The following is a 27,212-nucleotide window of genomic DNA, read 5'->3' as shown; positions in this document are numbered from 1 at the left end:
TTCATTTTAAGATCAACTTTATTGGCAAAAAAACTATAAATATTTTGAATGGTAATATTAGTTACTCAAGACCCAGGATCTGCTCTGGATCCAACCACAGGCTTCTGAAATAAAAAGAGAAGAGCTGGTGAGAATTGTGTTATGAAAAACTTTTTTTTTTATATTTTTTTTTATATTACATAGAAAGTAAAAATTGATAAGGCAACTTCCATCAGGTTAAATATCCTACATTAAAGGGCTTCTGTCACCCCACTAAAGTGATATTTTTTTTTTGGGCTAGTGAAATTAGTTATATTGCGATATATGACAATATAATTGTGTTACTTACTTTGATCCAGCAGTTTCTGCAAAAAACGAAGTTTTATAATATGTAAATTCGGTCTCTACCAGCAAGTAGGGCGTCTACTTGCTGGTAGCTGCTGCAGAAATCCGCCCCCTTGTCGTGTTGATTGACAGGGCCAGCCGGGATCTCCTCCTCCGGCCAGCCCTGTCGGCATTTCAAAAATCACGCGCCTGTGTGGATTCGGCGCAGGCGCTCTGAGATGAGGAGGCTCGTCTCCTCAGCACTCCCTCAGTGCGCCTGCGCCGATGACGTCTTCTATTTCGGTGATGTCATCGGCGCAGGCGCACTGAGGGAGTGCTGAGGAGACGAGCCTCCTCATCTCAGAGCGCCTGCGCCGAATCCACACAGGCGCGCGATTTTTGAAATGCCGACAGGGCTGGCCGGAGGAGGAGATCCCGGCTGGCCCTGTCAATCAACACGACGAGGGGGCGGATTTCTGCAGCAGCTACCAGCAAGTAGCCACCCTACTTGCTGGTAGAGACCGAATTTACATATATTAAAACTTCGTTTTTTGCAGAAACTGCTGGATCAAAGTAAGTAACACAATTATATTGTCATATATCGCAATATAACTAATTTCACTAGCCCAAAAAAAAAATATCACTTTAGTGGGGTGACAGAAGCCCTTTAAGTAACGTGGCAGGGCAAATGAGGTGGTGATTAATCAGTGTATTTATCTAAAAGAATGTTGTATAAAAACATATAATTAAGATAAAGCAATGAGAAAACTTTGTCTTACAGGTTTCAAATAACAGAATATGGGGGATTCAGCCTGCACAACACCTAGCAGGTGTACAATGCTATGGCGAAATACAGATACAAACGCAAAAACACAAAATGCAATCGCACTCTGCCCTGCCTTAATGCTGGATGTTGAATAAGGCATTGGTGTACATTTTGTCCAAAGCGTAATAAGCCACTCACCACGTCAAGGTCGCCTTAATGAGTGGTCCCTAACACTAGTTCCTACCTGTTATGGGCCATGACAGCCACACAAAGTCCAGGGAGCGCAGGTACAGCATGCACGCCAAGCACACTCTGCTTTTAACCCCGTCCGGTGCCATTACAGCTTTCATCAGATCCAGGGATGAAAGTACCAACATGCATGCTGAGCCCACTATATACTTCTCCTGGAGCCTAATGGCTACTTGTAGGTGCTATATAAGCAGACTCAGTTTTATACTGACTTTAAAACCAGCCTCCAGGGCATACTAACTGGTCAGGTGTGCATGACTGCTTGGAGAGCGCCACGCCTTCAATATATACTACAAAGAGAAAATATGGGGGATTTAGCCCGCACAACCCCTAGCAGGTGCAGATTGTATCTGTATTTCGCCATAGCAAACGCAAAAACACAAAATGCAATCGCACTCTGCAACCATCACTCTGCTCTGGGCATTTTGTGTTTTTGCGCAAATAACAGAATATAACAGCTTAATGAGTCACAGATTTGTAATTACCATGTCATTACTGCAGGGCTCCAATTGATACCAGCATTTTCTCTAGCTCTCCACTGCCATCTAGGGGTGCCAGATCAGAACAGCCTCCAATACACTTCTCTCCAATGAAAATACGAGGTACCTTGAGAGGAAAAATAAATTCTTGAATTCTTTAGGTATGGTATTGTACAGTATTCTTGTTTGTTTTATCTGACTTTCAAACGGATGCAACACCTGGACCTTCTGTGGTTCATCAGAACCAGAGCCACATACAGCACTGTAAGTTTCTGGTGATCAGACCCACAGGCTGGGATTTGTGGCCATAATAAAGGTGCAGAACTATTTCCATATTATGGCAATGTCACACTCTGGAATATTATAGCCATGTCTTTATATTGTGGAATATGTTATTTTGAAAAAGAATTGATTCATCAAAATATTGAAAAGTAAAGTTGATATTTGGCCAGGTTCACATCAAGCTTATGGACAGGAGTGGTAAAAGAGAAAATCTCTTTACATGAATAAGGCCAGTTTCACACGAGCTCTCTGGATCCGGCATTGCTGGATATTACCGCAATGCTCGCCGGCCCCATTGTCTATAATGTGCTACTCAACAGATATGCCAGGATTCGATGCATGCCACAGTTTTTATCCAGCAGTGTTGGATATTTTTTTGCAATTCTGGGGTGGTGGTCATTCATTTGCATTCATTTCTATGCTTGCACCACTACACTGTGAAGCCCAGTGCCAGAAGGGAGCAGTGGTCCTGGAACAGCAGGACTGTGAACAAGTCAGTGCATTTTCATATTTTTTTTTTATTCAGCACGTTACATGCAGGGGTTAAATCAATTTCTAGGCTGAAAAACCCTGTTAAGTTATCTATGCATTAAATAATACATTTACTGGGGAGAGGGCTCCTGCAAACATGATCTGCCCTGAATTGGATGCACAGGATAGCAGGTAACTAACTGATCGATGGGGGTCTGACAGTAGGGACCCTCACCAATCCCAAGAACATTCTGATAGAGCGGCTGGATAAACTTGTACCTAGCTGCTCCATTCATTCTCTATAATTTTATTGACATGGAAACGGGCACGTGTATGAAGCCTAACTGCAGATATAAGATGGTGGAACGGAACCCCGTTTGTGTACATGGACTAAACTTTAAAATAGGAAGCCACCACAAAAGGAAAAACCAATTCTTCTTATTTCACTTGAATGTCTATTAATTCTATATTATTTTTGCACCCCTTTGTTATAGTCTCAGACTTCAGCAATATGTTCATTTGCATTTTGTCGCCAACAAATGAAATGTTGTGTTCTGTACCTGAACGCTTCCAGGGCAGTACTGTCTATGGTCATCCTTCACCAGCACCCTGACTGCCACCTGCTTGGCCTGGCTCTCATGGCACTTCACTGCCTGCTGCTTGGCTATCAGTGACTCACCCCACACCTAACACTCAGGGTCAGGGAGTGACTCAGTAGTCACACTGACTGACTGTCACTCACCGATAGCCAAGGAGGTGGCACTCAGGGTGCTTGTGAAGGATGACAGTACTGCCCAGAGAATGCCATATCTGCTGTCCATATAATTCCAGGCAGTATTGCCCCTTCATATACCGCCTGGTCACCCCACACCTAACACTGAGGGAGTACTGTCACACTGACTGGTCTGTGACACTGACTGTCAGTCACTAACTGTGTTACTCTCGCTCATTTATTCAGGCTGCCTGTGGTTGTGGAGTCCTGAAGCGGCCGGCACACTGCGGGCGGCTCTTCTTTCTCCGGCTCCGCAATGTCTTTCCCGCCCAGAAGGTGGGCGGAGCTTCGTAGTGCCGTGTGCGCCCGGCCCTGGTGATTTATCAGGGCGCATGCATGCTCCTGATAGATCCAGCTCCTCACTCTGCGGCGCTGCGCAGTGCAGCAGCTGCAGAGCAGAGACAGGACTCAGTTCACAGATTTCCAGGCCCCCCCCTCGCGGACACCTATGTGGACGGGGGATTACTTGAAAACGCAGTACAACCTTTAGTAATTTCTTTGCTTGAGTTTATCAAAACTAGTTGAAATCATAAACCTTTTCCCTAAAAACCTTATTGTTTTCACAGCGGTGGGTTTCTTGTATTAAACATCTAGCAGTGAGGCAGTTGTGAACATGGCCGACCGCTCAATACAAACTTCTGGGGTCAACTAGCAAACTGGTGTAAATTAGAACTGGCTTAGTTGCCCATAGCAACCAACCAGATTCCACCTTTCATTTTCCTAAGGAGCTGTCAAAAATGAAAGGTGGGATTTGATTGGTTGCTATGGGCAACTAAGCCAGTTTTACTCTACACCAGTTTGATAAATGACCCCATTCGAGTTGCATGAGGCCTTACTCTACCTACATATGCCTCTGATTTCATTTTGTAGATGGTTTTATTGTTTAAGCAACAGACAAAAAGACTAAACTGTAAGCATTTATTTTTACTGCCTTCTTGATGCTTTGCTGTGGTGTCACTTGTGTACATTCATTGCATTATTCATATATAAGTAACCAGGGAAAACAGGTGTATAGCTGAGCGCCTTCCCACTTTCGGAAACTGAAAATATAATTGAATTATGGCTCCTGAGCCTATTAAAGGGGGTTCTCCGGGACCGATTTAAAACGGCTATCGGCAACCTGCCCTAGAATAGACTGGTTGCCTCCACTTGCAGAGCTGCCTAGGGGAAAAAGAGGGGGCAGGTCCCCACTACACATTACACACTGGCACTTGCATATACTACATATCTGTGAGTGTTCCTGTCAGGCTACTCAGCCATGATAGCATATTATAGGCAGGATCACACCATTACCATATTATAGGTAGGATCACATCATAGACCCGTGTAGTGAGGCCCCAATCCCTTACCTCACCCTCACCTCAAACCCCCATCCCCCTTCATTTTGTTGTGGCAACCGGTTCTTACTTTCTAGGGCAGGTTGCTGGCAGCCATTTTAAATCATACTACATAATACAAACAATAATAAAAAATGCGAGAATATCACGGCATTCTTAAAAGTGTCCTGATGAAATGAAATTAATTTGCAACCCACTGACCTTTGTGGAAGAAAATACAACGTGTGAATGCAACTTCATAACGTTCCATTCAGTATTGTGTGTCTGCTGCGCTAAAACCGTGGTGTACTCACAACTTGTGAAGGCAATTCTATAATATTACAGGAATATATTTAATAATATAGGAATATTATCCTTGATCTGTGTTTCTGTGCTGAAAGAACACCACATCTTGCTTTAGTCCTCATGCACACAAACGTGTTTTCTTTCTGTGTCCGTTTAGTTTTTTTGCGGACTGTTTACGGAACCATTTTAACAGGTCCGCCAAAAAACGGAAGTTACTCCATGTGCATTCCGTTTCCTTATTTCCGTTTTGCAAAAAAAATAGAACATGTCCTATTATTGTCCGCATTACAGACAAGGATTGTACTGTTCTATTAGGGGCCAGCTGTTCCGTTCCACAAAATACGGAATGCACACAGACGTAATCCGTATTTTTACCGGACCGCAAACTACATACGGTCGTGTGCATGAGACCTTATGCAAACATTTGGTTGCTAGCCACATGCAAGCACACACCCTTCCTAATAACTCGGCGTATGCAGATCAGTAGATATCTGCCTGGACATAAATGACACTGCAAATGATTACATGCAGACTTTCGTTAGGACAGGCCCGGTCCAGAACGTAAATCATGAATATTAAACAGGGATAATTCATTCTGTGCATCACAGTGAACTCACCGTCCTCTCCCCAGTGATCTGTAAGAAGTAATCCTGCAAACTGTTCATTATATCCAGATTGGCAATATTAATGATTTCCAGGTGGCCCTCCTTGAACTTGTATTTCTGCAGAATTCCTTTTGCTCTGACACAAAAAGGACATGAGATCTTCTCGAACATGGTTACCTTGGATGCAGAGAGTTTACTCTGGACAAAATTCTGAGCCATTTCTGGAGAAGTAAAACTCCTTTGTTAAAGTGATAGGAGGTAAAGCAGAAGTCTTATGAGTGAGGGGTATGCTGGTTGTGTAACTGACACCAGAAGGAGGAGTGAGCCGTGGGTGTGGGGCTGCTCAGGTCTTGATTGAGTGTTTTAACACTGTCCTTCCCACTTCCAGCTCAGCCTGTTACACCAGGTTAGTAACACTTTATAAATGGAAGCCCTACTAATGCTAAGTCACTTCCTGCTACAAGAGAGGCATAGCTACTCAATGAGTGACTTTACACATTGGTTTTCCTAAGGTAACAGTATCACTTAACCCCTTTTGTTTTTCTTGCCAGAGCCATAACTTATTTTTTTTCCATTCACATAGCCATATGAGGGCTTGTTTTTTTTTTTTGTTTGTGGGATAAGTTGTACTTTTTAATGCCATCATTTAATATGGGATCCAATCAGGGGAGTAGCTAGAGGCTCATGGGCCCTGGTTGCAAGAGTTCAGCTTGGGAGCCCTCCTCCCAACTTCCCTCAGTGCTTTATGGCAAGAGGCAGGGGTGCACCTAGCCTTTCTGCTGCCTGAGGCAAAAATTGAAACATTCCCCCCCCCAATGCCAAATTCTCAACCTAACCCATTACCTCCAGTCCTGCTGTTAAAGGGGTTGTCCTCTTTTTACTACTGATGACCTATCCTCAAGATAGGTCATCAATATCAAACTGGCGGGCATCTCCCGGCACCCCCACCGATCAGCTGTTTTAAGAGATGGCAGCGCTCATATGAGAGCTGCTTTCTCTGCTCTGTTCACCTGCTCGCAGGTAAGCAGAGCAGAGAAGGCAGCACTAGTACAAAAAAATAAAAGCGGACAACCCCTTTAAAAACATACTTGGAAAACATTACATACAGCGCTACAGAACATACAGGGTAATACAGTGACACTTATATACCTCTTAGAGCCAGTGACATCTCCTCTGATGTAGATATTCTCTTTCCTCATCTTCTCCTTTCAGACCCAATATCAGACCTCCATATCAGTCCCCGCTCTAATATAAGACCCCCATTAGACCTCCAGATCTCCCATTAGACCTCCAGATCTCCCATATCGGACCCTCCTTTAGGCCCCCATATCGGACCCTCCTTTAGGCCCCCATATCGGACCCTCCTTTAGGCCCCCATATCGGACCCTCCTTTAGGCCCCCATATCGGACCCTCCTTTAGGCCCCCATATCGGACCCTCCTTTAGGCCCCCATATCGGACCCTCCTTTAGGCCCCCATATCGGACCCTCCTTTAGGCCCCCATATCGGACCCTCCTTTAGGCCCCCATATCGGACCCTCCTTTAGGCCCCCATATCGGACCCTCCTTTAGGCCCCCATATCGGACCCTCCTTTAGGCCCCCATATCGGACCCTCCTTTAGGCCCCCATATCGGACCCTCCTTTAGGCCCCCATATCGGACCCTCCTTTAGGCCCCCATATCGGACCCTCCTTTAGGCCCCCATATCGGACCCTCCTTTAGGCCCCCATATCGGACCCTCCTTTAGGCCCCCATATCGGACCCTCCTTTAGGCCCCCATATCGGACCCTCCTTTAGGCCCCCATATCGGACCCTCCTTTAGGCCCCCATATCGGACCCTCCTTTAGGCCCCCATATCGGACCCTCCTTTAGGCCCCCATATCGGACCCTCCTTTAGGCCCCCATATCGGACCCTCCTTTAGGCCCCCATATCGGACCCTCCTTTAGGCCCCCATATCGGACCCTCCTTTAGGCCCCCATATCGGACCCTCCTTTAGGCCCCCATATCGGACCCTCCTTTAGGCCCCCATATCGGACCCTCCTTTAGGCCCCCATATCGGACCCTCCTTTAGGCCCCCATATCGGACCCTCCTTTAGGCCCCCATATCGGACCCTCCTTTAGGCCCCCATATCGGACCCTCCTTTAGGCCCCCATATCGGACCCTCCTTTAGGCCCCCATATCGGACCCTCCTTTAGGCCCCCATATCGGACCCTCCTTTAGGCCCCCATATCGGACCCTCCTTTAGGCCCCCATATCGGACCCTCCTTTAGGCCCCCATATCGGACCCTCCTTTAGGCCCCCATATCGGACCCTCCTTTAGGCCCCCATATCGGACCCTCCTTTAGGCCCCCATATCGGACCCTCCTTTAGGCCCCCATATCGGACCCTCCTTTAGGCCCCCATATCAGACACCCCCAATCAGACTATAAATAAACAAACCTACCTCTCCTGCTCTTCCCCTCCTCTCCCAGTCAGGCTGTCTTCCCAGCTCTCATCTCTTCCCAGGGCCCATGCTGCTGTCACCTGACCTCCTGCAACGTTAGGTCAGAGTACGCTGTGTATGTCCTGACACTGCAGGCGGCCAGGTCACAGCAGCGCAGGCCCCGGGAAGAGCGAGCAGGAGGAGGGGTAAGTACTGTTCAGCACTTACAGAGCTTTTCTCCCCCTCCTCCTGCAGACTAGTGAACACTTCCATAATGGAAGTGCTCGCTAGTAATCCCTTTATAAGATGGATTTATTAAGGGAAATATACAGCACCACTGGCAAGGGGGGACTTCTGGGCCCCCCTGGCTTAGGGGCCCAGTCGCAACTGCGACCACTGCGACACCTATAGTTACCCCAGTGGATACAATGTAGTGGGAAGCGGGGAAAAAAATTACTCAATTAATCCACAGTTTTATGGGTTTTGTCCCTACAGCGTTCTCTATGTTGAAAAACTGACCTGGGCCCTTCATTCTCTGGGTCAGTTCGATTACAACGATACCACCTATGTCCAGTTTTTATTTTGCATTTTAATACTGAAAAATTATGAAACATTTGTATAAAATTTTTTACATTGCCATATTCTGAACCCTATAACTTTTTTATGGTTATGTTTACTGAGCTGTTTGGAGGCTCATTTTTTGCGGGACTATCTGTAGTTTGATCACATTTTTATTTATTTTTTAGATAAGAGAAGCAATGAAAAACCGGTGAATTGGCCATTTTTATACTTTTTCTTTCCGTTTATGTAATTCACCGTATGGGATAAATATTTTTATATTTTAATAGAAAGGGCATTTTTGAAGGCGGCAAAGCCCATGATGTTTATGTATGTATATATATATATATATAAATATATATATATATATATATATATATATATATATATTATTTTTTTTTTTAAATGTAAACTTTATTATAGCCCCTCTAGGAGGCTACAAGATACAGTACTCAGATTGATGACAACATATACAATATTCCCATTTAATGACAGTGTTCGGTGGCTCAGTGGTTTGCACTGGTGCATTGCAGCGCTGGGGTCCTAGGTTCGAATCAGACCAAGGACATCATCTGCATGGAGTTTGTATGTTCTCCCCTTGTTTGCGTGGGTTTTCCTCGGTTTTCACCCACACTCTAAAGACATACTGAGAACTTAGATTGTGAGCACAATTGAGGACAGTTAGATGCTAATGTCTGTAAAGCGCTGTGGAATATAGTAGCGCTATATAAGTGCATTAAATAAATTTGATTTTGCAGATATCCTATGTTGGCCTGCCATCTGCTGGCCAACGTAGGAACTGTAGTTCTAATACGTACAGATGCTGGTTTTAACCTGGTAGCACACGCTTCCTTTTTTTTGCTTTTTGTGGACATTACCCACGAGCCTCTGCTGTTTGATACAGCAGAGACCTGCCGTCTAAGGCGCTAGCTACACGCGTGAGCAGGCGCCATGTTTAAAGACTCTTCCAGCCCAGTACATGTACGGCACTGGGAGCCTAAGGCCCCTTTCACACAAGCGAGTTTTCCGTGCGGGTGCAATACGTGAATGCATAGCACCCGCACTGAATCCTGACCCATTCATTTCAATGGGTCTGTGTACATGAGCGTTCTATATTCAGCGTTTTTCACACAGCCCTGGCCCCATAGACGTGAATGGGGATTCAGTGAAAAACACATTGTATCCGGAAGCAAGTGCAGATGCAATGCGTTTTTTCCTGATGGTTGCTAGGAGATGTTGTTTGTAAACCTTCAGTTTTTTATCACGCTCATGAAAAACTCATCAAAACTCATTGCACCCGCTCTTAAAAAAACTGAACGCAATTGCAAACAAAACTGACTAAACTTGCTTGCAAAAGGCCCCTTTCACACGGGTGCAATGTGTGAGGTGAACGCATTGCACCCGCACTGAATCCTGACCCATTCATTTCAATGGGGCTGTGTACATAAGCAATGTTTTTCACGCATCATTGCGTAAAAATCGCAGCATTTTCTATACTCTGCGTTTTTCATGCAACACAACCCCATAAAAATGAATGGGGCTGCATGAAAATTGCATCGCATCCGCAAGCAAGTGCGGATGCGGTGCAATTTTCACGCATGGTTGCTAAGGAGACGAGGGATGTATAACCCGGGACCCCATTTACTTTATTATTTTCCATTATAACCATGTTATAATGGAAATTAATAAAATTTACAGAACACCAAACCCGAACTTCAGTGAAGAAGTCCGGGTTCAGGTCTGGGTACCACATGCAGTTTTTTCTCATGCGCGTGCAAAACGCATTGCACTCGTGCGGAAAAAACGGAACGCAATCGCGTTCAAAACTGACTAAAATTGCATGCCTACTCGCACGATTTACCCTGACCCGCATCGCATCCGGCCCTCACCCACGACACCCATGTAAAGGAGGCCTTGAACGCATCCGGACCTAATCCATCACGCTCGTGTGAAAAAGGCCTAAGGGTTAAACCATTATACTTTGCAGGACAAGTTGTATTTTTAATAGCGTCATTTAATTTATCATATCTTATACGGGAAAATAGGAAAATTCTCCACCATGTTTTTTTTTTCTGCTTTGTGGTTACGGCATTCACGGTGCGCTAAAAAAACACTGTTTTATTCTGTTGTTCGATACAATGACAATCTATGCCAAATTTATACAGTTTTTTTTATGTCTTACTACTTAAAAAAAATAAATATATATTTCTTTGCATCACCATATTCTGATATCAATAACCTGCTTGCAGGATTGTTTTTGTAGGTTGAGCTGTAGTTTCTATTGGTATTAGGCTGAATGCACACGGTTAGCAGTTGCTATGACGCTGTGCACTCCTGCTCTCAGCAGGATGCCAGGCCGGGATACCACGGACCGCTCACGGCTGTGTGCATTCAGCCTTATTTTGGCATACATATTGTCACAAAACAGCGGGTGTGAACCCACTGACCCACGTGACCATCCTCCTCCAAGGGCGTTGTCTAAGTGAACCCCTCTTTCTTCACAGTACACCTGCAGGTGGGGATAGGTTTCCTGAGAGGAACACCAGGTTGCTACCTATTGAGGAGGATTGGGACACGAGGCAGCTGATCCAGGCGAACCAGGGGGTACCAGTGCAAGGTACCAGATGTACAGTCATAGTCAGCAGGCCGAGTCGTAACCAGAAGTTACGGTGCAGGACCAAAGGATGAGGCAGAGGCGAAATCAAACAAGCAAAGGGTGAGGGCAGGCAGCACAAATACAGGTCAGCCAATCTGGGTCGGCAACAGGAGAGGTGAGGCAAAGCAGGCAAGGATCAGGTAGCGGAGTCCAGAATTACAAGCACGGTTCAGGTGAACAGGAATACGAGCAGCGATATCAGCAACCTTTGCAGGACACAAGAATCTCGACACTCAGGCACCTGGGAAGGGGACTGAACCACTTAAATAGCTGCAGGAGGGCTAGGATTGGTCAGCACGGTCACATGTGCTAACCCATAATCACAGGAAGTGACGCGCACAAGCCCTTAAGGGAGTGCTACAGGGAACAAGCTAAAAGCATGTTGTGCCCAGGGCTGGATGGAAACCATGAAGCTGATTCCTGCAAGGACAGAGCCCAGAACTACAGTGGTGAATGAGGAAACACCGGCAGCAGATCCCCCCCCTGAAAATGGAGCCCGGGACCGTGGCGGTAAGCAGGGGGAACATTGGTGGACTGTTACAGATATAACTTTTTTATCACTTTTTCTTAAAAAATAAAATAAAATTGTGTCAGAATGAACAAAAATATACAAATTGGCACTGTTTAATTTTTTTTCTGTTATGACTTTTACCGTGCGTGATAAATATTTTTATATTTTAGTTTAGGCTACTTTCACACTAGCGTTCGTCGGTCCGCTCGTGAGCTCCGTTTGAAGGGGCTCACGAGCGGACCCGAACGCAGCCGTCCAGCCCTGATGCAGTCTGAATGGAGCGGATCCGCTCAGACTGCATCAGTCTGGCGGCGTTCAGCCTCCGCTCCGCTCGCCTCCGCACGGACAGGCGGACAGCTGAACGCTGCTTGCAGCGTTCGGGTGTCCGCCTGGCCGTGCGGAGGCGTGCGGATCCGTCCAGACTTACAATGTAAGTCAATGGGGACGGACCCGTTTGAAGATGCCACAATATGGCTCAATCTTCAGGCGGATCCGTCCCCCATTGACTTTACATTGAAAGTCTGGACGGATCCGTACGAGGCTATTTTCACACTTAGCTTTTATATGCCAAAATAATGCAGACGGATCCGTTCTGAACGGAGCCTCCGTCTGCATTATTATGATCGGATCCGTTCAGAACGGATCCGATCGAACGCTAGTGTGAAAGTAGCCTTAGACATTTTTGGTCACAGAAATACCATTTTTGTTTATTTTTGTATGTAAAATTGCCCCTTTCTTTAACATCTTAGATGCAGCTGTTACTATTGACTTTATCATCTGAGGGATTAAATGACTGGGATCAGAATAGTGTTTGATGCCCCTCATTTCCGATGGTGTCAGCTGTATTTTACAGCCAGCACACAGCATATGGAGCAGGCTCAGATTGTGAGCCCACTCCATATATACCCTGTGTGCGCATGACATGCATATCCATCATGTGACGTTAAAGGGGGTTAAAATAATTGTTCACAAGTTGGGGCACATTGTATGGCACGTTTTCTGATGTTTAAAAGTAGCACATTTTTCACAAACTATATTTTGTACAAAAATAACAAATTATTACAGTTCTACAAAGCTGTTATTACTTTAAGACATTACTATTTTGACATCAGCGTTAGGCTACTTTCACTCTTGTGTTTTGGCTTTCCGTTTGTGAGATCCATCATGGGTTCTCACAAGCGGTCCAAAATGGATCAATTTTGCCCTACTGCATTCTGAATGAAAAAGGATCCTCTCAGAATGTATCAGTTTGCCTCCGATCAGTCTCCATTCCGCTCTGGAGGCGGACACCAAAACGCTGCTTGCAGCATTTTGTCATCTGCTTGACGAAACTGAGCCAAATGCATCCGTCCTGACATACATTATAAGTCTTGGCTATATTACAGATAATACAAATGGATCCGTTCATGACGGATGCATGCGGTTGTATTATTGTAACGGATCAGTTTTTGCAGATCCATGACGGATCCGCCCAAAACGCGAGTGTGAAAGTAGCCTTAGTTATTTCCTTTCTTCTGTTCCGTTATAGGAGCAGAAGAATGAAAATAATGGAAGTGTCTCATTCGGCACATAATTGAAGTAAACTGAGCCTAACCGATCTCATTGATTGCAATAGGATCTGTTAGGTTTCCGTTAAGGAGAACGTTTTTGTAGCATATTTTTAGCAAATTCTGTGACTGAAGCCCCGAACAGAGCTTCCACCGCAGATGTTAATGCTGCCTTACAAAGGGCATGTTGAGTCTGGCCTCCACATGCCATAATTTACGGCAGTCATGGACCCTAGACCATCCTAACAGACAGCTTCGTCTGCATCTCCAATTGAGGTGAGCCCTAGAAGCTCAGATGCACCACCTGCCATGAGAGCATCAGCTTCCCCAGAAGGGACTTCAAAGAGCGATGCTTTACTGATACTGCACCTTGCATACCAGAACCACAACCAAGTGCAGAGCTTTTATTTATAAAAGCCAGCAGAGCTACACCATATTTTTGCCCGGAAGACCTACCACCAGCTATTCCTGCTAGCTGAAAACACAGTGGAAAATACAGACTTCAGCGCTCACCATGTTGAAGAAAGTCCAAGCCTTATTGATTAAAACCACATAACGTTTCAGGGATGCAGCCCCGTCTTCTGATGGGAAATGTACACATGACTCATTACTCAGCTGTCTTAAAGGAAATGTATCACAAAAATGTTTATCTGCCAGTTAAAACCAGATAGCAACACATATCCTTTTTATCTAATTTATGGGAGAGGCTTAGGGCTACAGATGAGGGGAAGCGCTTACCCTTGACCTAAGCTGTCTGTGTTGTGCCGGGAGCCAGGAGCGAGGGTAAGCCTAGCAGTGGGCAAAAATAGACGAGGAGAGCAGAGTAGTGTCCAAAAACATTTAATTCCTCTCAGAGAACGAGTTTACAGAAAGCTTGGGAAATCTCTACGTTCGGGATGTACCTCGTGAAGAACAACGCCAGCGACCCATGCATTTGATCACATGCGCCGGGACCCCATTTTTTTTATGCTGATGATGCGGCCCCGATTCGGAGTGAGTGCCCAGTGATGGCCAACGGGTTGTAACCGAGACCTGAAGCCAGCGTTCTGATGTGGGACACGAACTGGAATGAAGTCAGGAACTTCCCGTGCCAAGGTAGCAGTGGGCCATCTAGGGGGGTATCTTGTAGCAGAGCTACCAATTGATGGAGGACCATGACCGGGCACCAATCGTTAGCAGTTTTGAAGAATCTGACCTCCGAGGGAGGCCCATGCTGATTGGATTTCATGGATGGGAGCCAGAGGACAAAATGGTCATGGACCCAGGACAATTGCCGCACCTGCAATCCCTGACGTTTAGGAGAGGTGCTGGTGAACTCACCTGGCCTAAGGAACCCATAAAACCCGAGGTACATGGCTGCCTTAATAACCAAACTAGGAGAGTGCCCAAAAGGATGTCCATCCAGCGTGCAAGACAATCTCCTAAACATCTCGCCGGAGACAGGCTGTCTACGGGCGGGAGGGGCATCCCCGCACCTCTGGACTCCCCTAAGGGCCGCCTTGACTGCCTGCACTGAAAAAATGGAACCTCCATTTGGATTATGAAGAATAGCGCTGTGCTGTATCCCGGCTAGGTACAGCTTGATGGTGTTGTATGACAGCCTGAGATTGCGGTGACAGTGGGCTATGAACGCCAGTGTGTAGGAGACATCATCCAAGCCACCTTGCTGGTGGGACCTGGAAAACGCTTCATAAACCTTAAAGCCGGCTTGGTAGTTCCTGATGGTATTGGAGGAGAGGGAATGTTGAACCAGGTTCCTGGCGTGGGCAAGGAGGGACTCTAATCCATCACCAGAGAATGGAAGACTGGAAGAGGGGACCCCGTGGGGTCCGCTCCTGGCAGCACCTGAAAAAAGAGGGGGAAATTAAATCGAGACAGGGCATCCGCCGCCACATTCTCGACCCCTGGAATGTGGCTGCAGAACACATGGAAATTATGGATGAGAGAGCCAAACCATTCTGCGCAGGAGGGACATGATCCTGAAAGATTTTGCCTGCCCTTTTGTGATAATATCCACCAACGCCTGATTATCGGTAATGAACATCACCGGTGTATTCGCCCACCGATGACCCCACACCTGAGCCGCCACCACAATGGGATAAAGCTCCAGGAGAGAAGACTAGCTCAGACTTTCGGAGACTGACCGGATCTCTACAGGCCATTGGTCAGCCATCCAATGGGACCCAAAAATAGCGGCATACCCCCAGGATGCTGCAGCGTCCTAGAAAATGGTGGGGGATGACGGTGCCCATGACGGTACAAAAAGAGAGATACTGTTCCAGGAAGACAGGAACAGGGACCACATGGCCAAGTCCGCACTGGCATGGCTGTCCAAGTGGACGATGCTGCTCTGGTCAGGGGCCGAAGGCAACAACTGGAGCAACCTGGAGGTGAATGCCCTGCCATGGGGCATGATTCTGGATGCAAAGTTGAATCGCCCCAGCAGGGATTGGAGCTCCACCCTGGATAGATAGCCCACGGACATGGCGTGAGAAATTGCCACGCGGCAACTTGCCAGTTTTTCCTCCGGGAGGCTGGCCTCAATCCGGATGGAATCCAGGGTGACTCCGAGGAACGTCACCCTATTGGCGGGGCCCTCTGTTTTGGCGTGGGCTATCGGGACCTGCAGGCTGGAAAAAATTTGGAGAAGAGTAGCCAGGTTGCCCGACCTGCCGTGTGGACCTTCGATCAAGAAGTCATCGAGGTAGTGGATTACCGTAGGTAATAGCCATGGTGGACGAGGATCCAATGCAGAGCCTTGGCAAATTGGTCGAACAACCATGGGCTACTCTTCGAACCAAACGTGAGCCTGTTCGCGAAATAATAGCGATCGGCCCATCTAAGCCCGTAGTAACCCCATAGATGTGGTTTAACGGGAAGGAGCTTGAAGGCGTCCGAGATGTCCGCCTTTGCCAACCAGGAACCCCTGCCGGAGTTCACAATGTCCTTAATTGCCTCGTCTATAGAGGAATACTGCATGGAGAACTCCTCGGATGGAATGAGCGAGTTGAGGCTGGGAATGGCAGAGGTATGAGGCGCGGACAGGTTGTACATTAACCGCTTTTTATTCGAATTTTTCTTGGACACCAGTCCAATGGGGTTAATGTGCCAGGAAGGGAATGGTATTGACTCAAGTGGGCCGATGAGGAAACCCTTGTCGACTTCGGATTGGAGCAACTCCTCCACTGCCACCGGGTCCTCAGAAGCAGACCTCAGGTTGCCACCCTCCCAAGATGTCTGCGGCAGGGCGATGAGGCCCGTGTGAAAGCGCTCTGTGAAGCTGGACAGCAAAAATTGCACGAACCCTCGGTCGGGGTGATCCCGCAGAAGGATGCCAAGGAGATCGAGATCAATGTCGGTTAGTCATAGTTGTTTCGCAGACCTCTTGGGACAGGCGGGACGAGGGTGAGCCCTGAAGCACAGCGAGCAAATGTGGAGCGCCCTGCAACCATTGAAGCCGCATCCGTTCGCGTTAAAATTGTTGCAGACCTGGCTCTTCCCCAGGTACACTATGGGCCGGCCCAGTTTGTCAACCCTGGGGGTGCCCAGTTGGAGACCTGAGGGACCAATCCTGGACAGGATTGACAGAGTTCGGACACCAGTCCGAGGAAAGGAAAATAGACTGGCACCCTGAACAAGACGGGGCCCTGAGACCTGCGAAGTGGCGGCAAAACAGCTCCATATCGATATTTGCCCAGTTGGTGATGAACTGGAATTGAACCAGGGCAGCAGCAGCCTTAGCCGAGAAGGAGCAGTGATGGTCATAAAATGACGAGCCAGGTCAGTGACCAGGTAGAGGTATGAATCTAGTTCCTCCCTCCTTTTCGGCTGGGCTGAGCACACAATGTCCCTGGAGAGGCTAAATGCCAAAACAAATTCCGGGATGATGAGCTTTCTGTTGAGCCTTGCGTCCTTTGCCCTCAGGACGAGGGAGACGTCACCACAGTTGATGACCCGGTTCTCGGGGAGATCTTGTGAAGCTATAAGGATGGACACCAGGTTCACGTCCTTTCCGGCCAGGATATCCTTTTTAATACCGTCCGGGATGAAATGGGCCGGGGCCACCGGGGGTATGAAAATAGAAGTACCTATCGCGGCCGTCTGAGGAACAACGGACTCAGCTGGAGGGTGGGACGCCTGGGGGGGGGGCCGGGGCCCGTGACTCCAGTACCGACACCCTGGACTGAGCGTCAGCCACCATGCCGACCAGGGAGTCAATGGTGGCTTGCAGATGCCTCAGTGACTGTTGAATGTCCGTGGTCCCTGACTGGACGCCTGACTCACCCGGGGAGGTCGTCAACAGTTTGTATAGCTCTGCTTTGTGGGCAGAGGCCGGGTGAGGGATGCCTCTTATTGAGTTCGGCGATGAACCTGGGGATCGTCCAGCTCCTCAGGGACATGGTGCCAGCCTGGCCTGAGACGGATGTTCCAGGTAGGTGTGAGCCTGGGCGATCCAGGAGACAGAGGTAGGTGTGAGCCTGGGCGATCCAGGAAACAGAAGGAGGTGTGAGCCTGGGTGATCCAGCAGAGCAGGAAGACAACAGCATAGAACGTGAAAGCACATACAGACGTGGACAAAATTGTTGGTACCCTTTGGTCAATGAAAGAAAAAGTCACAATGGTCACAGAAATAACTTTAATCTGACAAAAGTAATAATAAATTAAAATTCTATAAATGTTAACCAATGAAAGTCAGACATTGTTTTTCAACCATGCTTCAACAGAATTATGTAAAAAAATAAACTCATGAAACAGGCATGGACAAAAATGATGGTACCCCTAGAAAACACAGAACATAATGTGACCAAAGGGACATGTTAATTCAAGGTGTGTCCACTAATTAGCATCACAGGTGTCTACAACCTTGTAATCAGCCATTGGGCCTATATATATGGCTCCAGGTAATCACTGTGTTGTTTGGTGATATGGTGTGTACCACACTCGACATGGACCAGAGGAAGCAAAGGAAAGAGCTGTCTCAAGAGATCAGAAAGAAAATTATAGACAAGCATGTTAAAGGTAAAGGCTATAAGACCATCTCCAAGCAACTAGATGTTCCTGTGAGTACAGTTGCACATATTATTCATAAGTTTAAGATCCATGGGACTGTAGCCAACCTCCCTGGACGTGGCCGCAGGAGGAAAATTGATGACAAATCTAAGAGACGGATAATCCGAATGGTAACAAAAGAGCCTAGAAAGACTTCTAAAGAGATTCAAGGTGAACTTCATGCTCAAGGAACATCAGTGTCAGATCGCACCATCCGTCGTTGTTTGAGCCAAAGTGGACTACATGGGAGACGACCAAGGAGGACACCATTGTTGAAAACGAATCATAAAAAAGCAAGACTGGAATATGCCAAACTACATGTTGACAAGCCACAAAGCTTCTGGGAGAATGTCCTGTGGACAGATGAGACAAAAATCGAAGTTTTTGCCAAGGCACATCAGCTGTATGTTCACAGACGAAAAAATGAAGCATATCAAGAAAAGAACACTGTCCCTACTGTGAAACATGGAGGAGGCTCTGTTATGTTCTGGGGCTGCTTTGCTGCGTCTGGCACAGGGTGTCTTGAATCTGTGCAGGGTACAATGAAATCTCAAGACTATCAAGGAATTCTAGAGAGAAATGTACTAGCCAGTGTCAGAAAGCTTGGTCTCAGTCGCAGGTCATGGGTCTTGCAACAGGACAATGACCCAAAACACACCGCTAAAAACACCCAAGAATGGCTAAGAGGAAAAAATTGGACTATTCTAAAGTGGCCTTCTATGAGCCCTGACCTCAATCCTATTGAGCATCTTTGGAAGGAGCTGAAACATGCAGTCTGGAAAAGGCACCCTTCAAACCGGACACAACTGGAGCAGTTTGCTCATGAGGAGTGGGCCAAAATACCTGCTGAGAGGTGCAGATGTCTCATTGACAGTTACAGGAAGCGTTTGATTGCAGTGATTGCCTCAAAAGGTTGCGCAACAAAATATTAAGTTAGGGGTACCATCATTTTTGTCCATGCCTGTTTCATGAGTTTATTTTTTTACATAATTCTGTTGAAGCATGGTTGAAAAACAATGTCTGACTTTCATTGGTTAACATTTATAGAATTTTAATTTATTATTACTTTTGTCAGATTAAAGTTATTTCTGTGACCATTGTGACTTTTTCTTTCATTGACCAAAGGGTACCAACAATTTTGTCCACGTCTGTACATATATCACGTGGCCCTGCCGCCACCACAGATCAGAACAGATAATTGCAGTTAACGTTTAGTGAAAGCTGATCGCGTATGGAGTGCGATAATGACCTAGCCTACACCTGGTGAGACCCCCAGCTCTCTTTGACCTCAGAACTGAAACTAGTGCCCTTCCAGCCTAACGGGGACCCAGGAGCCCTCCCCCTATGAGTGGGGACAGAGGATGACTTTTTCTTCATCCCAGCTGGCACTGCGTGGTACGGCGGGTGTGCGTTTGTGACCGTTTGGTTGTTGGGTAACCCTGCTGAGTTTTTGCACCCACAATTTTTAAATGGCCGTTTTATAGACATAAAAACTTTGTTGCTCAGGGGCTAGACACCCCTGCTCACGCCCATCTACTCCCGGAAGCAGGGAGACAAGGGGAGAATTCCTGGTGGGGGGTGACCATGTGGACTGGGGGACGGGACCTCCCCGTCCCGAGTTGTAAGTGGAGTGGGAGACCCAGATGTGGGACCCAGATGTGGGAGCAGGTATCGGAACGCACGCTGATCCAAACGCCAGAAGCCCGGAACATGGGGCCCGGACCGGAGGCTCCTGTAAGGGGGGACCTAGTGGGGACAGAGCTTACGTGCCCTGGAGCCACCTGGCCGATTTATAGCCGCCGGGCCTGAGTGAGGATTCACTCAGGAGCACGTGACCGTAGGCCCAGGCCTGGCCGAGGATTCCGGCGTGCGCTCCACGCTGGAACGCACGCCGGCCTGCGACAGCGCCCAAGCCAGATGACGGGTCGGGTAAGGCCCTGTGGAGGGGGTAACCCGCAGCATGAGGGAGGCGAAGCGCTCGGATCTGGAGTGGATATCGACGTGCGTTCCACACTGGAATGCACGCCGACCCCGTGAGCCGGAAGTATGTGACCGCCACTCGGAGGAGCCCTTGTGGAGCAGGGAGAACATCGTACATTAGTTACCTATCCTGAGGACGTAAATCGACGGTGTATGGGTGGCGAAAACGAAGCAGTTGAAGCAGCTCACGACGTGCAAGGGTGCAGTACCAGAGCGAAGCGAGTCCTTATCCAGCGTATGAACAGAAGCGTCCTGAGGAGCTAGGGGCTGGTGCTTAAGAAGGTAAGATGCCCCTCCCACAAATTCAAGCTGACTTTTTAGCCTTCCACTTGTTTTTATTTCCTGATTACAGATTTATGTATTTTATTCCCTGAACGTTATGGGGGCTGCAATCTTACCTGACCTGTTTCTAATAGCATTTACACAGCATTAAAAAACAAATTGCTTTATGGCAGCCCCATGGTCCATAGACACAAGGGTTAGGAGGGGACCTCAGTGACTTCTATGGGAGAGTTTTCTAGGCATGCTCTGTGACCTGTGCAGAGGTCATTGTATGAAGGAAAAATAGATAAGCTTTGACAATCTTACATATGGGATCACGGGAGAAGTATCTCTTATTAGAACTCTAATGTGATTCAAATATATAAAAAACATAAATTAAAATGTGGGATACATAGGCACTAAGATAATATCATAAGATATACAAAGGTATAAAAAAAATATAGATTGTGTGGTCGGATGTCAAAGGTCTAAGTGACACCGACGCACAAATTATTATACCCAGCTACTCATTGGCATATATACAAGAAGGTGGGAAGGTGCTGCGAAGGACACGGCTGAGGATTGTGGAAACAGGGAAAAATACACCACCTCGCCACAATATACTTGAATGGTCTCATGAAAGACACACCTACAAAACACTGAGACATGGTGTCAAAATTGAATACCTCAAGAGAATCCATTCATTTGTGGTTTTAATAACTAATTTATTTATTCCTCTATTTTATATATAACCCGAACAGTTGGAATACAGCTATCATATGGAGTATTATACTGTGACCAACACAGATCATTCCTTCATCCATATGTTAACAAGACATTTCACGTTCTGATTCCTATTATCTGGTATATATGCCAATGAGTAGCTGGGTATAATAATTTGTGCGGTAGTGTCATTAAGACCTTTGAAATCCGACCACACAATCTTTATTTTTTATACCTTTGTATATCTTATGATATTATCTTAGTGCCTATGTATTACACATTTTGATTTATGTTTTTTATATATTTGAATCACATTAAAGGGTTTCTACCACCAGAAATACTGTTATGTAGCTGACTGACATTAGCGATGCGCCCATGCCACTGTTCCCTGCATCGTTGGCGAAATCCCGCGCCTGCGCCGTTCACTTCTGTCGTCGGCGCAGGCGCAGTGAGTGAATAATGCGATCCTGGTGCCGGCTTCCTCACTGCGCCTGCACCGACTACATCACAGTGAGGAAGCCGGCATCAGGAGAGCGGCCTTCACTCATTGTGCCTGCGCCGAAGTGACCAGCGCAGGCGCGGGATTTCGCCAACTACGCAGGGAACAGTGGCATCAATCAAGAGGGCACAACACTGGACCTGGGCGGAATACAGGGTGAGTGGACGGAGCCTCTAGGTGCTGATTTCACGCCCACATAGCACCTAGAGGCTCATTAGCATATAATAAAAGTGCTTTTTTAACAAAAACGGCTGCAGGGACTAACATTAGAAACATACTGTTATCTAGTGCTGACATGGGCGCATCGCTAATGTCAGTCAGCTACATAACAGTATTTCTGGTGGTAGAAACCCTTTAAAGGGGTTGTCCGGGTTCAGAGCTGAACCCGGACATGCCCTTTTTTTCACCCAGGCATCCCCCTGAGGCTAGCATCGGAGCATCTCATGCTCCGATGCGCTCCCTTGCCCTGCACTAAATCGCGCAGGGCACAAGTTCTTTTGCTTTCAATAACACACTGCCGGGCGAAAACTTACGCCCGGCAGTGTGTTCGGTGACGCCACTGGCTCTGATGGGCAGGCTTTAGCGCTGCCCTAGCTGTTTTACTGGCTAGGGGAGCGTTAAATCCCGCCCATCAGTGCCGGTGACTTCACCGGGCTTCCTGGCAGCCCCATGGAGAGCCCTGGTACGTCACCGGACCTCCAAAAACTGCTCCGATGCTCCTGTCAGGGGGGCTGCCGGGGTGAAAATGGAGGTATGTCTGGGTTCAGCTCTGAACCCCGGACAACTCCTTTAAATAGAGTTCTAATAAGAGAATCGGATACTTCTCCCGTGATCCCATATGTAAGAGTGCCTGTCCATTCTAAACTACAGTACATTTGCAACTTTAAAGAGGGTGATTCAAATGGGACAAGAGCACCTGACCAGGGTGACGACAGAGGGTGAGCCAGCTCACCCTCTATCTAATATAAGCTTTGACAATCGTCTATTGTGAAGGGTGGATCCTTTCTTATCTATACACAGAGGTGATATCTCCTTATCATTACAGGCAGGATTAGAATAATATATAACCCGGTAAAGTGATCTGTACAGACCAAGAAGTGTTACTTATTAGTGGCCAGTGTGCAGGATTTAATGTTTAATGTTTTTTTTGTTTTTTTTTTACTATAGATAGATGGAAAATTAAAAATATCATCAAAAATTCTTAAATCCTCAACCACATACAGTTGCTCCTCCTAAGTAGCAATAATACATGAGACCTATTCAGAGAAATTGAAGTGTTCAGAGAAATGAGTAGCCAGAGCTTTACTGTGAAATATACGGAATATAAAATCTGAGGGCAAAAAACACCCTGAAGGCTTGACTTGGCACTTTTCATGTAACTGTTACTATACTTTATGCTAATAAGAGTGCTGTCTCACAGCGAGTATGTAGGATGCCTTAAAGGCCATCTCCCCTTCCCCTGGAGACCTGCAACATAGCAAACTCACTAACAAGACGAACCAAGCAAAAAGAACCACCCAGCTCCTTAATCCACAAGAAAGAACCCCAACCAAAACTGTCTGTCTTTGAATGGCGGACACACACCTTCAAACAATTGTCCAACAACAAAATATCCTCAACTGCCAAACCAACTCGTTGAGTTGCACTTGGAGCCACCAGCTCTCCAATGCACAATGCAGCAAAAAAAGGGCAATCAGAGTGCAACCTTGAAAAAAGCCACCTCACGCACCGCGAAAAAACACGATCAACAGAGGTGAAAATAATAAAACCACCTGAACACCGAACCCAAACTTCAGTGAAAAAGTTCGGGTTTCGGTTTGCTCAACCCTACAGCCCATTAGTAAACAGGTATCAACATAAAACTCATCATCCAACTTGCAACTCAACAAATGGTAACAATTGGGGTGGACCAGAAAAAGGGGAAATTCGGACTCCATATCCAATGTTGCTAATAATGTTAGTTCCCCAGCAGAACGAACCAACTACACTGCAACATCAAAAGACACATCCTCGGGGATTCCATCATTTACCGACCCGCCTTTCAGAGATGCCAAATGGTCAAGCAAGGTCTGGGTCCTTCTTAGGAACAAGACCAGGAAGTAAAACATGCAAATTTGGATATTTCTGTCTCCAATTTGTCTCTAGCAACTGACATATTTTCCCGAATTGATGTTAATTTAACACAAATTGTTTGTGTAGGATAACAAAGCCCTCACTTAACCAATCATTCATAAACTTTGCCTCCCGCCTCCAGTGGTAAATTCTTAACCATGCTTATATCTCGCGAATGCTCACTGCTGTTCTTGGGGGAGGCAGCTGACTTGGCAGGTGTCTGCCGGAAGCAACAAACAGCAAGGTGAGATCTTCCACAGATGGAGCATTCATGGCGGAACTTACAGGTCGAGAACAATGGCAGTGTCCCTTATTGTACAACCAGCACGCTGCGGTTGGCTCCTGCAGTACAACCTTGGCTGAAATAGCCCAAGCTGCTACTCAATGAAGTAAAGCCAAACGTCGGTGGTTTTAGATGCTTATTTTTATTGAGGTATTTCAGGATATAATTTCTCAGAAAACCCTCCAACAGTTTACCCAAAACAGATTGTAAACTTACTGGCCTATAGTTTCTGAGCTTTGTTTCTGACCCCTTTTTTTTTAAGATTGCCACCACATTTGCTAAGAGTCAGTCCTGTGTAACACTCCCCATCAATAACGAGTCCTTAAATATCAGAAATAAAGGTCGGTCTATTACATTACTAAATTCTCTTAGAATATGGGGTTGTATGTCATCTAGACCTGGTGATTTTGTCTATTTAATCTTTTTAAGACGCCACTGCACTTCTTCCTGGGTCATACGGCCAATTTTAATGGGGAGTTAATTTTGACACTCCACGTTTCATCTGACAGTTTATTTTCCTCAGTGAATACAGTGGGAAAAAAAATATTTAACAGCTTCACTTTCTCCCCATCGCTCTCTACAACTTCTACCTCATCACTCTTTAAGGGGCCAACACCTTTAGGTTTAATGTTTTTGCCATTTATATAATTGAAGAACATTTTAGGGCTAGTTTCACTCTCTTTGGCAATTAATCTCTGTCTCCAGCTTGGCTGATTTTTATCTGTATTTTACATATTCTATATGTACCTCTCACAATTGGAGTTTAGGATGCCTTAAAAAATCCCATTTTGTGGCTTCATTCCTATTTCCGAGTACGCTGACCCACTTAGTGAGGCTCTTAGCTGGTCAAATTTAGCTTTTTTTAAGTTTAGCATTTTTGCGCATCCCTGAAGAAACACTCTTTGAATGACAATTGAAAGATTATTATTTTATGGTCAATATTTCCCCAACCTGCACATCTGTTGCTCTGTCAGGTCCAGGGGTGGACTGGTCATAGACCTTACAGGGAAATATCCAGGTGGTCCGTTGCCCAGGACACCCCCTGGGCCCTAATAACAGCTGGCCAGTGGAATTTTTTGGGGGATTTATTTTGTATATACCTTCCTCTATTATAGTCAATGGGGCCGAAGCGGTAGTCTGGGGGCACGTGTTTACTAGCGGCAGCACGGATCCGACAGGCTGTTCACCCGCCAGAACAGACTGCCGGAGTTCCTTGCCGCTAGTGTGAAGCTAGCCTTAGACAGGACTTTACGTAAAAAAATAAATAAATCCCTCCCTCTCTCTGGTTTTTTATCATTCTTCTAAACAGACTGTAACCCTATATATTAACTGCCCAGTCATAGCTATCACCCAGCCATGTTGCAGTTATTCCCATTTTGTCATAGTCCTCCTCAGACATTACTAATTCCAGTTCATCAGTTTTATTTGTCAGGCTTTTGGCATTAGTATATATACACTTAAGGGTTTTTTCAGATATTTTTTTAACCCTACACCTTGAACTTTTTTAGTCCCTCCCTCTAATCCACCCCAGTCCCATTACCTCGCCCCAACATTTAACGATCCCTGTCTTTGTGACAGATTGCCCTATCTGTACCCCTAATAATCGAGTCTCCCACTACCAGCACCTGTCTGGTCCTGCCCTGCTCTTGTGGCCCCCTGCCTAATCGAGATGTCTTGCTGCAGCAGTGCTCTTCCTGAACTGAAATCCCCCTCATCTGCCAACCCTGCAAACTTGTTGGGGTGTGTCAGATCAGGGCTAGCCGTCCCTGGCACTTTTCCCTAATCCCGGCTTTCTGTTATCCAGCTACTCCCTTTCCTGCTCCTCCATTCTAGGCAGGAGGTCCAGATGCTATCTCTGGTCAATTTCTCAGATCTTGTGCTAATCAGCTAGCTACCACAATCTTTAATCAATCTATGCAATTGTCTGCTGTCCCAGCATGCTTCAAAAAGGCCATTATCGTCCCTGTCCCAAAGAAATCACAACCAACCTATTTGAATGGAAGGGGCCCCCCAGAGTGTTTAGCTTGGGGGATGCACAGAGACAGTCACTTTGGTTGTTGGTGGTTGTATTGTTTTGGTCTGTGTAATGTGGTGTTCTCTCCCCCCCCCCCCCCCCCTTATTATTTGCTACAGTGCTTACCTGGAGTGAAAAATCAGGTTACAGCTGGTCTAGGTTCTGTTTCTGCCCGGTGACAAATTCTTTTGGGTCAGCTGTCCATTGGTCCAGATGTCCAGCAGTGGGAAGATTATCTTCAGCTGATTGGAGGAAGCCTTCTGCAGCGCGAAACCTGTGGGTTTAAGAGAGAGGACATGGCCATTAGAGACTGCAGTTTGAAGAAGACTGGGACCAGCGCCCCGCCCTTATAGTGGTTTTGCTTATTTGGGGGATATTGTCGCGCAGGTAACGCTGGGTGGACTTATTGATCGATATTTTAATGGTTATTGATTTTATTTATTATTTATTCATTAAATATTTATTTACTTCATTTGGGTAACCCTGAATAAAGCAACACAGCCTTTTTATCCAAAGTTAAGTGTGTGGTTTCTTATTTATTCTCTTAATTGAAGTAATATGGGACCTGTGTGTCATGCCCGGCTCTGACTGACTATGTACGGAGGTCAGCCAGAATAGCAGCACGTGATTAGTGTTTGTTTTGGAGTCGTGCTGGATCTGCCTTCCATCAGGTTCACTGGGTGGGGTCATTAGTTTAAATGGCTCTCAATTCCAGTGCTCTGAGCGGGTTATAGACAATCAGTCTGGCCTAGCAAGCAAGCAAGGAAGGAAGGTTTTCTGTCCCAGCTCTGATAAAGATAAGTGTGGTTTCTGTTTTTGTTGTTTTTCTGTTTTAGTTGTGTTTGTGTCATCTCTCCCATCCAGGTTCTGTGCAAGCAGGCTGCTCCTATTTCCCCTTTTCACCATCTCAGGGAATTTAGGGTGTATTAGCCCAGGCACGAGGACACAGCATTCCTACCACCAAGGTCTGCCTGTGGGCTGAGCAGTGCAGGGAGAGAGGTCAGGGATTAGCTAGGAGGTGACACTTCCCCTGCTTCTCGCTCAGAGC

At 46.5% G+C, this 27,212-nt stretch overlaps 1 protein-coding gene across 3 annotated transcripts; it reads right to left on the bottom strand.

The window, feature by feature from the left end:
- On the bottom strand, window positions 1–26,397 carry GLRX (glutaredoxin). Of its 3 annotated transcripts, none has more exons than XM_044275993.1 (4): window positions 26,291–26,397; window positions 5,562–5,770; window positions 1,804–1,924; window positions 1–104 (listed from the first exon to the last, which is right to left on the bottom strand). In XM_044275993.1, the coding sequence occupies exons 2-3, from the start codon at window positions 5,766–5,768 to the stop codon at window positions 1,811–1,813; spliced, it is 321 nt and encodes a 106-aa protein (XP_044131928.1). In that variant the 5' UTR covers window positions 5,769–5,770; window positions 26,291–26,397; the 3' UTR covers window positions 1–104; window positions 1,804–1,810. The 3 variants fall into 3 exon arrangements, with proteins under 3 accessions (XP_044131928.1, XP_044131929.1, XP_044131927.1); XM_044275994.1 differs by lacking the exon at window positions 26,291–26,397 and adding an exon at window positions 7,993–8,118; XM_044275992.1 differs by lacking the exon at window positions 26,291–26,397 and adding an exon at window positions 6,699–6,731.
- Between the last annotated feature and the right edge of the window lie 815 nt (window positions 26,398–27,212).

This window comes from Bufo gargarizans, chromosome 1 (genome assembly GCF_014858855.1).
Source record: "Bufo gargarizans isolate SCDJY-AF-19 chromosome 1, ASM1485885v1, whole genome shotgun sequence".
In the NCBI taxonomy this organism is placed as follows: domain Eukaryota; kingdom Metazoa; phylum Chordata; class Amphibia; order Anura; family Bufonidae; genus Bufo; species Bufo gargarizans.
Note: the sequence above shows the minus strand (reverse complement) of the source record. Positions and strands in the feature narration are given on the sequence as shown.

Excerpts from the sequence above, each read along its gene's own strand:
- GLRX (XM_044275992.1), bottom strand. Across the intron at positions 1,925-5,561 it reads AGATCACTGGGGAGAGGACG|GTACCTCGTATTTTCATTGG; the intron begins GTGAGTTCACTG and ends TTTCCTCTCAAG.